Source organism: Homalodisca vitripennis, chromosome 3 (assembly GCF_021130785.1).
Source record: "Homalodisca vitripennis isolate AUS2020 chromosome 3, UT_GWSS_2.1, whole genome shotgun sequence".
Taxonomy (NCBI): Eukaryota; Metazoa; Arthropoda; class Insecta; order Hemiptera; family Cicadellidae; genus Homalodisca; species Homalodisca vitripennis.
This window is the reverse complement of record NC_060209.1, coordinates 40,933,247-40,946,277: the sequence shown is the minus strand read 5'-3', so window position 1 is coordinate 40,946,277 and position 13,031 is coordinate 40,933,247. Positions and strand designations below refer to the sequence as shown.

At 35.0% G+C, this 13,031-nt stretch overlaps 3 protein-coding genes across 4 annotated transcripts in view; 2 read left to right on the top strand and 1 right to left on the bottom strand.

Annotated features, from left to right (window-relative positions):
* Nucleotides 1–4,088, top strand: part of LOC124356837 (serine/threonine-protein phosphatase 2A 65 kDa regulatory subunit A alpha isoform) — a 35,087-nt gene extending 30,999 nt beyond the window's left edge. Inside the window, exon 12 of the mRNA XM_046808078.1 lies at nt 3,867–4,088. Within this exon, the coding sequence (XP_046664034.1) occupies nt 3,867–3,871 (5 nt within the window). The 3' untranslated portion in view covers nt 3,872–4,088. The remainder of the gene's footprint in view (nt 1–3,866) is intronic.
* Nucleotides 4,089–4,276: 188 nt separating this feature from the next.
* Nucleotides 4,277–4,738, bottom strand: LOC124358157 (phosphoglycerate kinase-like). Its single transcript, XM_046810450.1, has one exon. The coding sequence runs from the start codon at nt 4,736–4,738 to the stop codon at nt 4,277–4,279; it is 462 nt and encodes a 153-aa protein (XP_046666406.1).
* Nucleotides 4,739–6,919: 2,181 nt separating this feature from the next.
* Nucleotides 6,920–13,031, top strand: part of LOC124356835 (formin-2) — a 70,000-nt gene continuing 63,888 nt past the window's right edge. Inside the window, exon 1 of one of the 2 annotated variants that reach the window (XM_046808074.1) lies at nt 6,920–7,043. In XM_046808074.1, the coding sequence (XP_046664030.1) occupies nt 6,957–7,043 (87 nt within the window). In that variant the 5' untranslated portion in view covers nt 6,920–6,956. Of the gene's footprint in view, nt 7,044–7,112; nt 7,176–13,031 lie in introns of those variants that run through there. The other variant, XM_046808076.1, reaches the window with a different exon arrangement.

Below are 13,031 nucleotides of genomic sequence, written 5' to 3'. Positions count from 1 at the left end.
GTACCACACCGAAGACCGCTGCAGACTGGATTTACCCAAAATAAGGTAGTAGTTGTAGGGGATGATGATGCTCCACCCCTACTTTTCCGAAACAAGGAAAATATTAACGAAAATCTGTCTTAGTGGGGGCGTATAACGACGTTTTAAGATTGAACATGACTGACATTTTCATACTCTGTTCACCATAACTCAAATCAATGTGACCTGATATTATAATAACTTTGCTAATATTGGTATACTGACTGAAAACACTGCCAATAACAGAGCATTGGCACTTTAACAGCCATGGGTCTAAATATTTAAGACAGGTTTGGTTATAGGTGATTTGTCAATAAGGACTGTCATTTTGGTGGTCAACCTTCATAATATGAGGAGTGAACATTTTAATTAATTATTTATTGTAAGATCTTCATAAAAATAAATTAACTGCATTATATTTTAATCAGTACATACTTCAAGACTATTTTATTTATATATGCCTTTTAATGTGTAAATGTCCTGTTCCTTGGAAAGCAATGATTGTTACGTTGTTGATGCTCATGCACAGTTTTTTTTACTGTTCTACTATATTTAAAAGAAAGAGAAGTGTTCATTTCTTTTATTTATCAAATTTTTATTTATAGTAGTAGCAGTTACCCGTGGCATTACACGTAATTTTCAAATCGAAGTTCGTATCCTTCTTAATGAAACCACTTATGATGTTATATAATGGATCCCTGTGATATTTTTCAAACCACAAATTAATATACCTACTAAAAACAACCCTAGTCAATAATTAAATTGTTGAAAAATAAATAACTTTCTTTACTATGTTACAACAATAAAACAACAATTACTAAATTTGAGGACCTAAAAGTATACTAAGGTTGTAACTCTACTAATCGGATTTACTTAACTTTAGTTAGAGATTAGTTTTATTTTGGGTTTCATTATTATACTCCACAATGAAGTGTGGTATGAGGCCCACTCGACCAATCAAAGGTGCTGTTCTTTGGGTGCAACCAAAACACGCAGGCTTTCAAATGTAACAGCTATTTACCAAAATACTGATCAAAATTATTTACTTGAAGAGTAATTTGATCTAATCTACATATCTTGCTGTATTGATATGGATACTATATTGATCTAAATATCTTTGGAAATACTAATAACATTTTAAATTTTAAAAGAAAAAATTGGTTATTGTGGGTTGGTAACAGTTTTTAATTAATCTAACCCGTTTGTTTTACGGTGTATGTAAAACATCTAAGTATAATGAGGAACGTATGTAGGCTTCGCAATATTACATAAAAACAAGTATTTCATTGATATAAATTTTTCACCGTGTACCTCAAGAGGTACCTAAAAAAATGCTGCATTTAGACATATAAAATAATTATTAGCAAATAATAACTTTTAGTTTTTATGTTGATTACAACTTAAAAAGTAGAGGTTTATGGTACTTATCAATGAAACTGTAAAAAATTCATAATTCAGAAACTTGTGATCTATTTCAAACAAAAATTTTTTATAAGATAGTTACAAAATTCTAGAATTATATGAGAAAAGTTTATTATTAAATTATTATATTTTAAATGAATTTATTATTGACTAAAGTATCAAGAAATTTAGAACAAACTCGTTATGGAGGTCTTAAAATTATTATCTTTTTCATTGAATTTTTTAAATAACTAATTAAATTTTTAATTATGATTTAATTGCATGTATTTAGTTCACTGCAGCTGTGGATGCATTTTTGAACATGAAAACCACCTGACTGTCCTGGGCAGTGATATAAGTTTACATTTGTATGTAAAGTACATCCTTGTTTATCTGGACTTAATTTATTCAGATCTCTTGCTTATCCGGATCAATCTTTTAGAGTAATGAAAGTAAAACTTTTGAAAAATACAAAATTTTTGTTGAATTTTTAGCTCAGTATATTTGTTTTTAATTTTAGAAAAGGTTAATGTAAGATTTTAATTTTATTATTTGGAGTCCCCTGAATACAGAATTATTGATTTCAAAAGGCCTCTCACAAAATAAAAATTAATATTGGAATATTGTGTGATGAATACTAGTTGTAACATTTCCCAATTGCTCCAAGAATTTTTATTTATTGAGTTTATTTATTTTAACACTAGTAATTAAAATACCCTATGGTTGTTAACAGAGGTATTGATTGAGACACAAACTTCTGGCTTGCAATATTGTTCTTCTTTTACAAGGGCTTTTAAAATGAGAGGTCACTCGATGGTGATATACAATTAAAATTTTAACTTATACCAATACTACATTGAGGGTTATGAGTTAAAAGATCTTACATATCCCAAAAACAATAATTTTGAGTCTATATCAACCAACGTTCTCCTATGGATATTGGTTTGTATATTTCTGTTGAAGTTGAGCTATTGGGATACCTGTTGTATCATGTAGTCTTGAGACTGGCAAATTCAGATTTCTGGTGTGGTTGTAGGATTGTATTCTGAGTGAATGTTGCCCTAAAGCTATGGAATAAGGCTGCTGGTATTTATAAAGTATACCTAAGGGCTCTAAAAGTCTTTGAGATGATCTTTAAAAGTATGTTGGAGTATATACCGGGTGTCCCACGAAGAGATTTAAACGTTTGATTTGATATTACTTGCCCATTTATGCACCAAACATTTTCAAACTCTACACAATTAATTAAATAGGTTTTAAAAATATTCTGTGAGAATTTCAACGCTCTAGCAATTGTTGAAACAAAATGGTAACATTTTGAAAAACTATAGTTTAAAAACAGTAAAAAAGCAGTATTTTTAGTTTTGTAAAATGATTTATGTCACATTCTAGAGAAATAAAGCATTTCAATCATAACATTAGATCATATTGAAAACCTACAATAACAGTCCACAATTATTCAAACTGTAATCCATCCACAGCGAACACACTGATAACAGCGTTTAGCTAATGAATCCTAAATGACAACCTTCATGGCTGTTGGATTGATCGTGGAAGTAACTTTTTAGATTGGCCATCCTGATCTCCAGATTTAACTGTGTGTGATTTCTTTCTATGAGGTTACTTAAAGGAACAAGTGTACACTCAATAATGACGAGGAATTAAAACAAACAATTGAAGAGGAACTTCTCCGGACACAGTAGAATTTCTTTGTAAGAGCTTATAATTAATTTGTTAAGTGCTGTTATCAGGGTTTTACTGTGGATGGATTACAGGGATTACAGTTTGAATAATTGTAGGTTTTTTTAATAGGCTATGTTCTAATTTTCTGATTGAAATGCTTTATTTCTCTAGAATAGGAGTATTTCTTCACATAATTTAAAAAAATAGAACAGAGTAGTATTAACATTAGCTTGATAAGTGTTTTGAAATTTCTTCAGTAAAGCCATTATAAAAAATTCTAGTAAATAAATAATTTATTACATTCAGTACACTTATTTTTAAGGTGTTTCGTAACAAATAAATTAGAATCAATCAAATTTAATAGGACATTTTATTGAATAGTTTACATACAGTATACTGTAGATTATGTAGAGAGCCAGTCTCATGAGTTGTACATTCCATTTACATTCTTTCTAATTTAATCATATCCAATCTTGAATTTTTACTTTTTTACTTAGAGATATTTGCAACTAGTCTTACAACTTTTAATTATAAACACAAGTATGCCTACCTAGGCTATCAGAGGTAATCGAAAGATGAAAATTTCCATGTTCAGGATGAAAGCATTGTTCTTTATTGTATAATTTGATCTAGCAACAAAGTTAAACAATGTGTTCTTTATATTTTCACTAAGCACCCTCCTACATTTGTTTTTTATGATAATTAGTCTGTGTAGTATACCAAATTAAGAATTAGGTTCAGTTATGTTCTAACTTTTGTTTCAGCCTGAACGACTGGAAGTCAGTGCTGAAACCTTCCAATCTACACAGATACTGAAGGCAACTTGACTAAAGTTACGTAATAGGCTCTAAGTATTGTTTAAAAAGTTACTTCTTATATTTCTTGTATGGATTAACATTGTTTGATTTATCTCTCGCAATTGTATTTAAACTTGAATGTTAATTCTTTTTAAGTTATTTATGAAATAAACCAATTGTATCATACAATATGTTGAATTTTGTTACCCAGTGTTGAAATGAAAAGTAGCTTTTATAATTTAATACAATTATGAAATAGCATTGACTAATTTTATGCAACCAAAAAGGTTAGTTCATAAAGTCTTTGCATGATGATAGCTGAGCTTGCAAAGTTAGGTAATCATATTTACTTGAAAGTCAAAAGTAGTAGACCGAATTCAGAGGAGAGCTTGTTGGTTACTGTTTGAAAGAGCTGCTATTCCAGGTACAACTTTTCCTTGCAGAAGATCTTTAGCAGCCACCCCTCCGGTGGAGACATGACTTAGTAAATCTGTTTGATGCCATTGAGTAGCACACGCCACTGTATCATCTCCCAGTACTATAGACGTTGCTCCTCTAGAGGTTGCTGTAACAACGTCAAATAATACACTCTCTGTTCCAGTCCTAAAATTGTCCAGTTCATACGCTCCTGGAGGCCCGTTCCAGATAATCGTCTTGGCTCTCATGATTATCCTCTGGAATATGCTGCAAGTCTCTGGTCCGATATCTAAACCCATCCATCCCTCCTCGATCCCTGTCCGGACAGTCTCAATCTGTATAGCCCCGAGCTTACTGCAAGACATGAAATCCACTGGGAAGTGGATATTGACTCTGTTTTGTTTTGCTTTCTTCGTAATCATCCTGACGACATTACTTCCCTCCACGTCAAAAAAAGAATGACCTACATTCATATGCTTAAGCTTCCTGAGAAAGGGAAAAGCCATAGCTCCTGCGATTATCATTTCTGATACCTTATCCAATAGATTGTCGATCATGTGAAGTTTATCGATAATTTTCATTCCACCTAGAATTGCAAGAAATGGCCTTTCGGGCTTATACATAACTTTCTTGAAATACTTTATTTCTTTATTGAGAAGTACACCTGCAGCTCTTGTTTCAAACCCTTGACCAAGTATAGAGCTGTCTATTCTGTGTGATAAACTAAAAGCATCATTGATGTAAACATCACCCAATCTAGTCAATGACTCTCTGAAAGCTTTTATGGCATCAATAGAAGCATAAATTTTATTTCCTGAAGTATCCTCTCCACATCCCTCCTCCTCAATATGAAATCGTACATTTTCTAGTAGAAATATTGATCCTGGAGGACAATTCTGACTCGCCTCCTCTATCTCAGGACCGGAGCAATCTGAGAGGAACTTAACATTGGGTGAAGTGTGTGAAGCAGAATATAGTTTAAAAACTTGTGAATATTTATTTAGGCTCTTAGGATCCCTGTGAACTTCTTTCATTAATGAATCTAGTTCTTCAGCAATTTGGTTCAGAGAATATCGCATATTTCTTGTTCCCTTAGGCCAGCCGATATGAGATATAATCATTACACTTTTTGCTTCTTTCACCAACGAATACACAATCGAATCCAATCCTGCAATGATTTTGCTGTTGTTGACAATTTTTCCATTATGTAAGGGAACATTAAGGTCAGTTCTAATCAATACTCGTTTTCCAGCAAGTCCTACACATTCTAAACTAAGTTTTCTTGTCCACATTGTAAATAGGTTAGTAATTGTTGATTTATTGAACAACTTATTGGTCTGTAAGTCACAAACACGAAAAATATATTAATTTAACTTAATGTAAATTTTTCCTAACAATAAATTTAGAACTGGTCTGTTATATTCCTCTTCAAAAAGAATTGTTATCATATTTCAAGATAACATTAAGGTTAGTAACATAATGGAATATTTAACAGCTGTTGGATATATTTTATCAGATTATACATATATTTTAACACAGATGGAGAATGTACAGGACTTTAGGATGTTCTTCATTTGCTTCCTCATGGGCAGCATCAGATCTCTTCCTGACAGATGCTTATTTTCTTGGATAGTGGCTATAATTCCAGGTCATAGATGTCATCTAAAGTTGGATTAGAGGAGACATTCTAGATCTGAGGATACCTCAAGATACTCTATTCTGGAGGATAGTCAATAATGAAGACAAAACTGCATTTTGACTATCTTTGCCATCTTTTAGCATTTTGGATAAAGACCTGGTCGACGACTGCTGAAAATGTGATCTGGTAGGACTTCCATTTCACATTCTCAGGATGTGCAATAGGTGCTTGAGGCATAAGTGCTCTGCAATAGACCACTCCCTATAAGAAGAACTCACTATTACTGATAAAATTGTAGCATATAGGGAAAATTACCCTTACTTTTAGTCCAATGCGAAATGTGGCTGTCACTTTTAGTGTGCTGTCAAAATTTCATTGTATACTGTTCAGCTATACAACAGCTATTAGCTGTTAGCTTTTTTAGCTAATACAATATAACGTTTATTTATATTCTCACATAAACAAATGGAATCAAGATGAACTGGCAAGGTTGCAAAACAAAACCTACTTTTGGTCTTTTATGAAATTTACAGCGACATTCTGAGTGTTAAATTCTGATAAGAAATGTCACATGAGAATTTTATATTTTCTGCTGTTCTGCTACTTCATCTTTAGAAATCAAGTCACAACATATAGCTCAATATTCATATGTTCAATTCATGAATTAAAAATAAAAAGTTGGTGGTTTCCTTTGTACTTTTAAAGAAATATTTTAATTCTTATTCAAAAACGATCAGAACCAATTGTTAAACAACCAGCAAATTTTATATAAATTATCTCTTTTTATAGTTGATGAGTTGTTATTAAATAAATAATACAGTTAACATACTCTGAAAATGTGATAGAGCAACTATTTATAATCTGAGATGACTATCACATGGGTATATATTTGTTATGCCAGCTGGTTAGATTCTTAACATTTATTAAAAGTTTATTTTTTGGAATCTTTTTATAGAATAGATTAAATCACACTAAATCCTTGGTCATAAATCAGTACAATTATGGTCCCTGAATCAATGTTATTAATCCCTTCTCTAGTATGGATGGTGACTCTCATTATTACTGTGCTTTCTTATCTTTACTGCCTGGTAAGTCATCGTTTACTCTCTTATCGGCTGACCTAACCTTATGTATTTTTGCAAATATAAATACAATCAATAGCAGACACTGTGATGAGTGGGTTCTTGGATTGGTTTAGAAACTCCATTGAGCTATTTAATGTAAGTGATTTTTTATTGTTTGAAATAATTTTATTCTACATAATGTTGTTGCCAAACTGTGTTCGAGGCATTCAGGAAATGCCTCATGTTTTCCATTGCTTTTTGTGCTTCTGTATGAAAGTTTATGAATAGAATAGATTATGTTATTTATTCAAACTAGAAATTGGTGGAACATTGAAAATTAGTCAGGTCCTGATTTCAGTCTGGTGCCTAGTGCGCTGGGCATATAATCTTTAACCTCCATCCCATCCACTTGCCTTTCTAGGGCTCTCAAACTTAAGAATCGTTTACAAAATTAAGATAACGGTATTCTAAATTGTCGGTTTTATGAGGGTTATCTGGAAAGAAAGGTCCGATTTCTTACAAGAAAAATAAATAACAGACTAAAAACCGTTTTCTAACATCGTTTCCATTCTTTTATAAACATTTTTTATAATGTTCTGTAAGCTTTTGAATGCCGATGTTGTAGATGTCTGCCGCCTGTGAGGATAACCAATCTTAACTGCTACTTTCACCTCGTCATCATTGAAGCACTTACTGCCAAGAAACTCCTTTAGTTAGCGAAACAAGTGAAAGTTGCTCTGTGCCAAATACGGGCTGTAAGGTGGTTGCTTACTCTTTTCAACCAAATGGTTTGTATGGCAGAGTGGAGTCTGGCATTGTCATGATCCAAGAGAACTCCAGATGTCAATAGGCCACGTCTTTTATTCTGCATTTATTAGTCATCCATGTTACATAAACTGGACTAACAATACACCATGTCTATCCCAAAACACGATTGCCATAGCCTTGCGTGTTGAGGTTCTTTGTTTGTCCTTGACCTTAACCGGTGATATTGTGTAATGCCATTCCATTACGGGCGTTTCATCTGAGGATGTAAAAAATCCCATTGCAGTCAACTGGGACAATGTTCTCTAAAAGTGCATCGCATTCTACCCAGCAGGGATCACTTCTGGCTGGTTTATATCTACCAGTTGAACCCACCACTGGGCACAGCAAAAACCGATGTGCCACTTCAATCTGGGCAACCTTATGGATGTCCAGTAGCGGCACATCACTAACCGCAAATGTTGAGATTCTAGGGTTCATGGGCAACTAGTGTTCATGGGGTAGATAGGTCTAGTCTACTGTGGGAGATGACTGTTGGAGTTGGTGGGGTTTGTTCCCTAACCTCGGAGGTTCTTGTTAACCTCAACAAGGGTGTGCCACCCCCTGCCTACTTTGACTGGAGAGGCGGGTTCAGAACTGGCCTCCCCTTCTTCCGGGAAGACATGACTTTGAGATGTAGTGCCCTAATTTTTCCTCATGGATCTCGATAGGAGGCGGCCCCTACTCCCTAACCTTACCTATCCTGAATATCCTGTCACTCCGGAAGCAGCGCAAAGGTTCTTACAGGACTAAGTGCAATTTATAAGCTTCTTGTCCTAAGAGAACAAAAAAAGTGTGTCGCGTTCCACATGATTTTGGACCAAAAACTCAAAAGCATAACCCATTCTTCTCATTTTGTGTTCCTCAGTAAGCAGCCTGGGAACCCAACATGAGCACAATTTGTGAAATTCCAAATGTTCAGAGATAATTTTGTGCAATGTTGTTTTAGTTACGGTCGGAAATTCCAATGCTAATTATGAAATGGTAAATTGCCGATCATCAAAAATCTTTTTATCAATGGCATTGACCAAATCTTCCGTAATCACTGATGGCTGGCCAGAATCACAGTTCATCATTATATTCCTGTCCATCTTTGAAAACTCTAACCGACTTCCACACTTTGCTGTCGCTCATCACATTAGGGCCGTACTCTTCACTTATCTGTCTATGAATATCTGCTGCTAGAATGTTCCAGCAACTCTTTGCTGTCAAAAACCGGATCAATGATCGTATTTGGCAGTTGGCAAGTTGATAAATTGTTTTGAAAATTCTTAATCCGTATAGTAAACAGCACTCTACAATGATTTCACTGCAACCTGTTTGTATTTTTATTTGATAAAAACTTGTTTCAGTTAGATAGTTTGTGTGTATGTAAATAACTTTAAAAATAAGCTATAAATAGATTATTTATTGCAATTTATTTTTATCACATTTACAAATACAATTTTGTATGGAGCAATCAAGATTTTGAAAAAAAGGTAACATAAAGACCTGTACAGAGTGATCAACTCATGGTGGCTATCATTGGGTTCTCAGAAAGTATTAATTTTATAGCAAACTTTAAAATGGGAACTGTAACTCATTTTTAAGCTTACAATGACGTACTTTCCAGGCCACATTTTTTTGTACAGGTCACTTTGAAAACCTATTTAAAGTCATCATAATTAATTATTTTTAATAGTGATTTAAGTACACTTTTTGTATAAAACAAAGTATTTGTAAAATTAAAACATTTTTTAAACATACTATTGATAAAATATAGCACTCTTGAGTTAAATTGTATTGTTTGCAAATGGTTGAACATGCTTCTTTAATAATTGTTCAAAAAAGAATTTCTGGATCTTTCTGTAGTCCTAGCAGCTAAGTGGTTCAGTATATCAAAATAACACAAAGAATAAAAAATCTTAGAACTGCATGAAAAAACCAAAATTTGCTAGAAAAATATAGGGGTTACCAAAAGAAATTTGAAATTTGACTGCCATATTGGAAAATGGCAATCAAATTTACAAAAATAATAACTACGTAATTGTAATAAGCACAAGAAATAGGATATAATTCTCATTTAAAGTTTGCTTTAAAATTAATACTTTCTGAAATCCCAATGGTAGCAACCAGTTGATCACACTATTTATAAACAAAGAAAATTTAGTTTTTACCTCTTTGCTGCAAGTAGAGCAAGTAATAATGAGTATTGTAAATCTAACTTAAATTTGTCAAGAGTCAAAAACATTACATATCTTGTGACCAGTATCAAGTATTAATCCTAAACACTTGTGTCATCTTGTTTTATGTATGTATTTGCATCATTACTACTCTATACAAAAGATTTGTCTTTGATATGTTTGACAAACTCTTGCAAAATTTATGAAAAGTTAGTTTTCAAAATAAAATATTCTTCTGTAAACTAGAAAAGTAATGAAAATAACTTTCGATTTAGAAGAGTTGCTCTCTTAGCACCTTTTCTGCTTAAAACTGGAAATTCCTTTCTGAGGTGCAAGTGGATATAGGTAAGGTAAAAAACATCCTAATTAAAATTTCAAAGTTAGGTAACATACTAATATTGTTTTGTTTAATGTAAGAATACAATTAAGTCTTGGAATCCTTCAAGTTCAACACACATTTGAAAATGAACACATTTATTTACAAAATCAAGACTGATTTCTTCAGTGTACAGCTAGCAAAGTTTCAGTGCAGCGTTTTTCACTTCTGATGAAAAGGTCAGTGGAAGAGGTAACACTTAAAATCTAGAAGCTAATGCTCCAGTGTTTCTTTACTAATTGCCAAGTTTGATAGAACATTATTTTTAAAATTTGTTCTTTCATCTATGTTTGCTTCAATTCCACTGTCTAATCAGTATTTAATCAGTGTTTAATCAGGTATTATCTGGAGGCCACTATGTTTTTAACAGGTTTTGTTACCGAGGACCTACGAAAACCATGTTATTAGAAAGAATAGACTTTATTTGATACTGTCAAATAAAGTCTATAATGATGTACTGTGAAACGTAATCATTATTACGATCGGTTTTTATTTTCTGTTTCCAACCAATATAGGCGAGAAGTAGGCCACTATGCTACCATCTACTTCTTGTGTTATTACGTGATATGACTAGTAGTACAAAAATTACAGATAATGTTTACGAGCTCTCACGTGATCTGAGCTTGAATTTCGGTATTATCTCGAGGGGTGTTTTTCTTTTATCGCTAGAAGTGCGGGTCGCTGAAGCCCGCACTGATGGCAAAGGGCATTTTCGATTGGTACTTTCCTGACTTCATATCATGTCCAACGTTTCCGTCGACAGATCACGTTGGGCGATCTGGCACGTAATCTGAGGTCGGGAAGAATGTAAGATGTCGTTTCAGGAGCGCAGGAAAGCCTTGCGGATATTCAATAGTTTACTGACCGAGGAAAACCTCGCACGATTTTGTCTTGCCAGAGAAAAAGCTCGCGTCATATTTAGAAGATGTCAGTGGAAGAAATTTACTTCTTCGATTAATCGCACCACCCTTCTATCACTAGTGTGAAGGAGACTAAAGGCGATGTGCGTAAAACAGCCTCCTCTTCCCATTATTGTCTTAGGGGTGAATGACATCATTTTAACCGAGCCGAAAGACGCGGCAAACGCCTTGGCCTCGTCCATTTTAACGTGTCTACAGCGATACCCTACAGTCTTCTGTTCCAGCGAAATAAAGTAAAACTTGGAGCACAGCCCATACTCGTATATGACAATAACTATATTAATCTATTAAATATGCTATTTTTCCTTTGACGTACTAGAGTCTGCTCTTTCTACTATTATAAACCCAGCTCCCTGCGCTGATGACACCCACTACGCCAAGTTGAGAAACCTTGCTGTTGAGGTCAAAGCGTCTCTCTTATCTCTTTTTAATAAAGTATTTCAAGGACGCTGCTTTCCATGGCGTAATTATATCACGCTGTGCCATTATATATACCTGGTATATACAAGTTCTTCTACCAGCTACAGGGATATCTTGCGTACCAGTTGTCTTTATAAGAACCATAGGCTGGCATGGATCTAAAACACAATAATCTCCTGTCCCCGTAGCAATGTGGATTCCACCAAGGCCGTTCAACTCAGGACCACCTAGTGTGTCTAAAGTCGTCAATCCTGAATACTTTCCTTGAACAGAGGCAACTTGTTGCTGTTGTTCGATCTAACAAAAGTGAATGATACAGCTTGGCTATGATAACACCCTTTCAAATTGGAGCATTGGCGGTAATATGTTGTATTGTTTTAAAAGTGTTATGGAGTTCCTTTAATCTACACCGCAGAACTAACCGATATCTTGAAATCCTTGACATCATATGTCCAAGAACAAATAGGTTGGTAGTGTGCTCGGACTGTACAGTTGCTTAAATGACTATCAAGGACAAACCTGTCCTGCTTCTAAGATCCGCTACGCTTTGAGCGAAATGACGTCGTGGGGCACCGCATTAGTCTTAGTTTGGGTTCCTGGGCATACCGGAATACCTGGTAACGAGATCGAAAGGGAATTTCTCCGACTCCATGTACTAGGCGACCGGTCGCTTCTGATCTAGAGTCGATTGTAAAGTCACATCTAGAACTTCAGTGGAATCTATCGTGGGTTCAAGTGGCCAATAACAAACTTCGGCAGATTAAAAGTACCATGACGCCTTAGTTCACTGCTTACCGCACCAGCCGGGGAGAGGAGGTTGTTCTGTATCGACTCCGTATCGGACACACTCACCTCTCTCACGGTGATACCCCGCAGTGTGCGGCGTACAACACGTGTTGGTGGACTGCCGCTTGTGGAGAGGATGTTGTGCTGTGTCGACTCCGTATCGGACACACTCACCTCTCTCACGGTGATACCCCGCAGTGTGCGGCGTATAACACGTGTTGGTGGACTGCCGCCTCTAGGCCGTGGAGAGGAGGCTGTTCTGTGTCGACTCCGTATCGGACACACTCACCTCTCTCACGGTGATACCCCGCAGTGTGCGGCGTACAACACGTGTTGGTGGGGTGCGCCTGAATTAGCACCCCCTGGACATAGCACCCCCTCGCTACTGACGTCATTTTGACGTCACGAAAGGGGGTGCTAAATCAGCACAGTGGCCGTGTCCAGGCCCTGAATAAACACCCCCTTGGAATACGGGGGTCCTAATTCAGAGCCTCGACCGTGTTCATGTGCTGATTTAGCACCCCTTCGAATAGGGGGGTCCTAA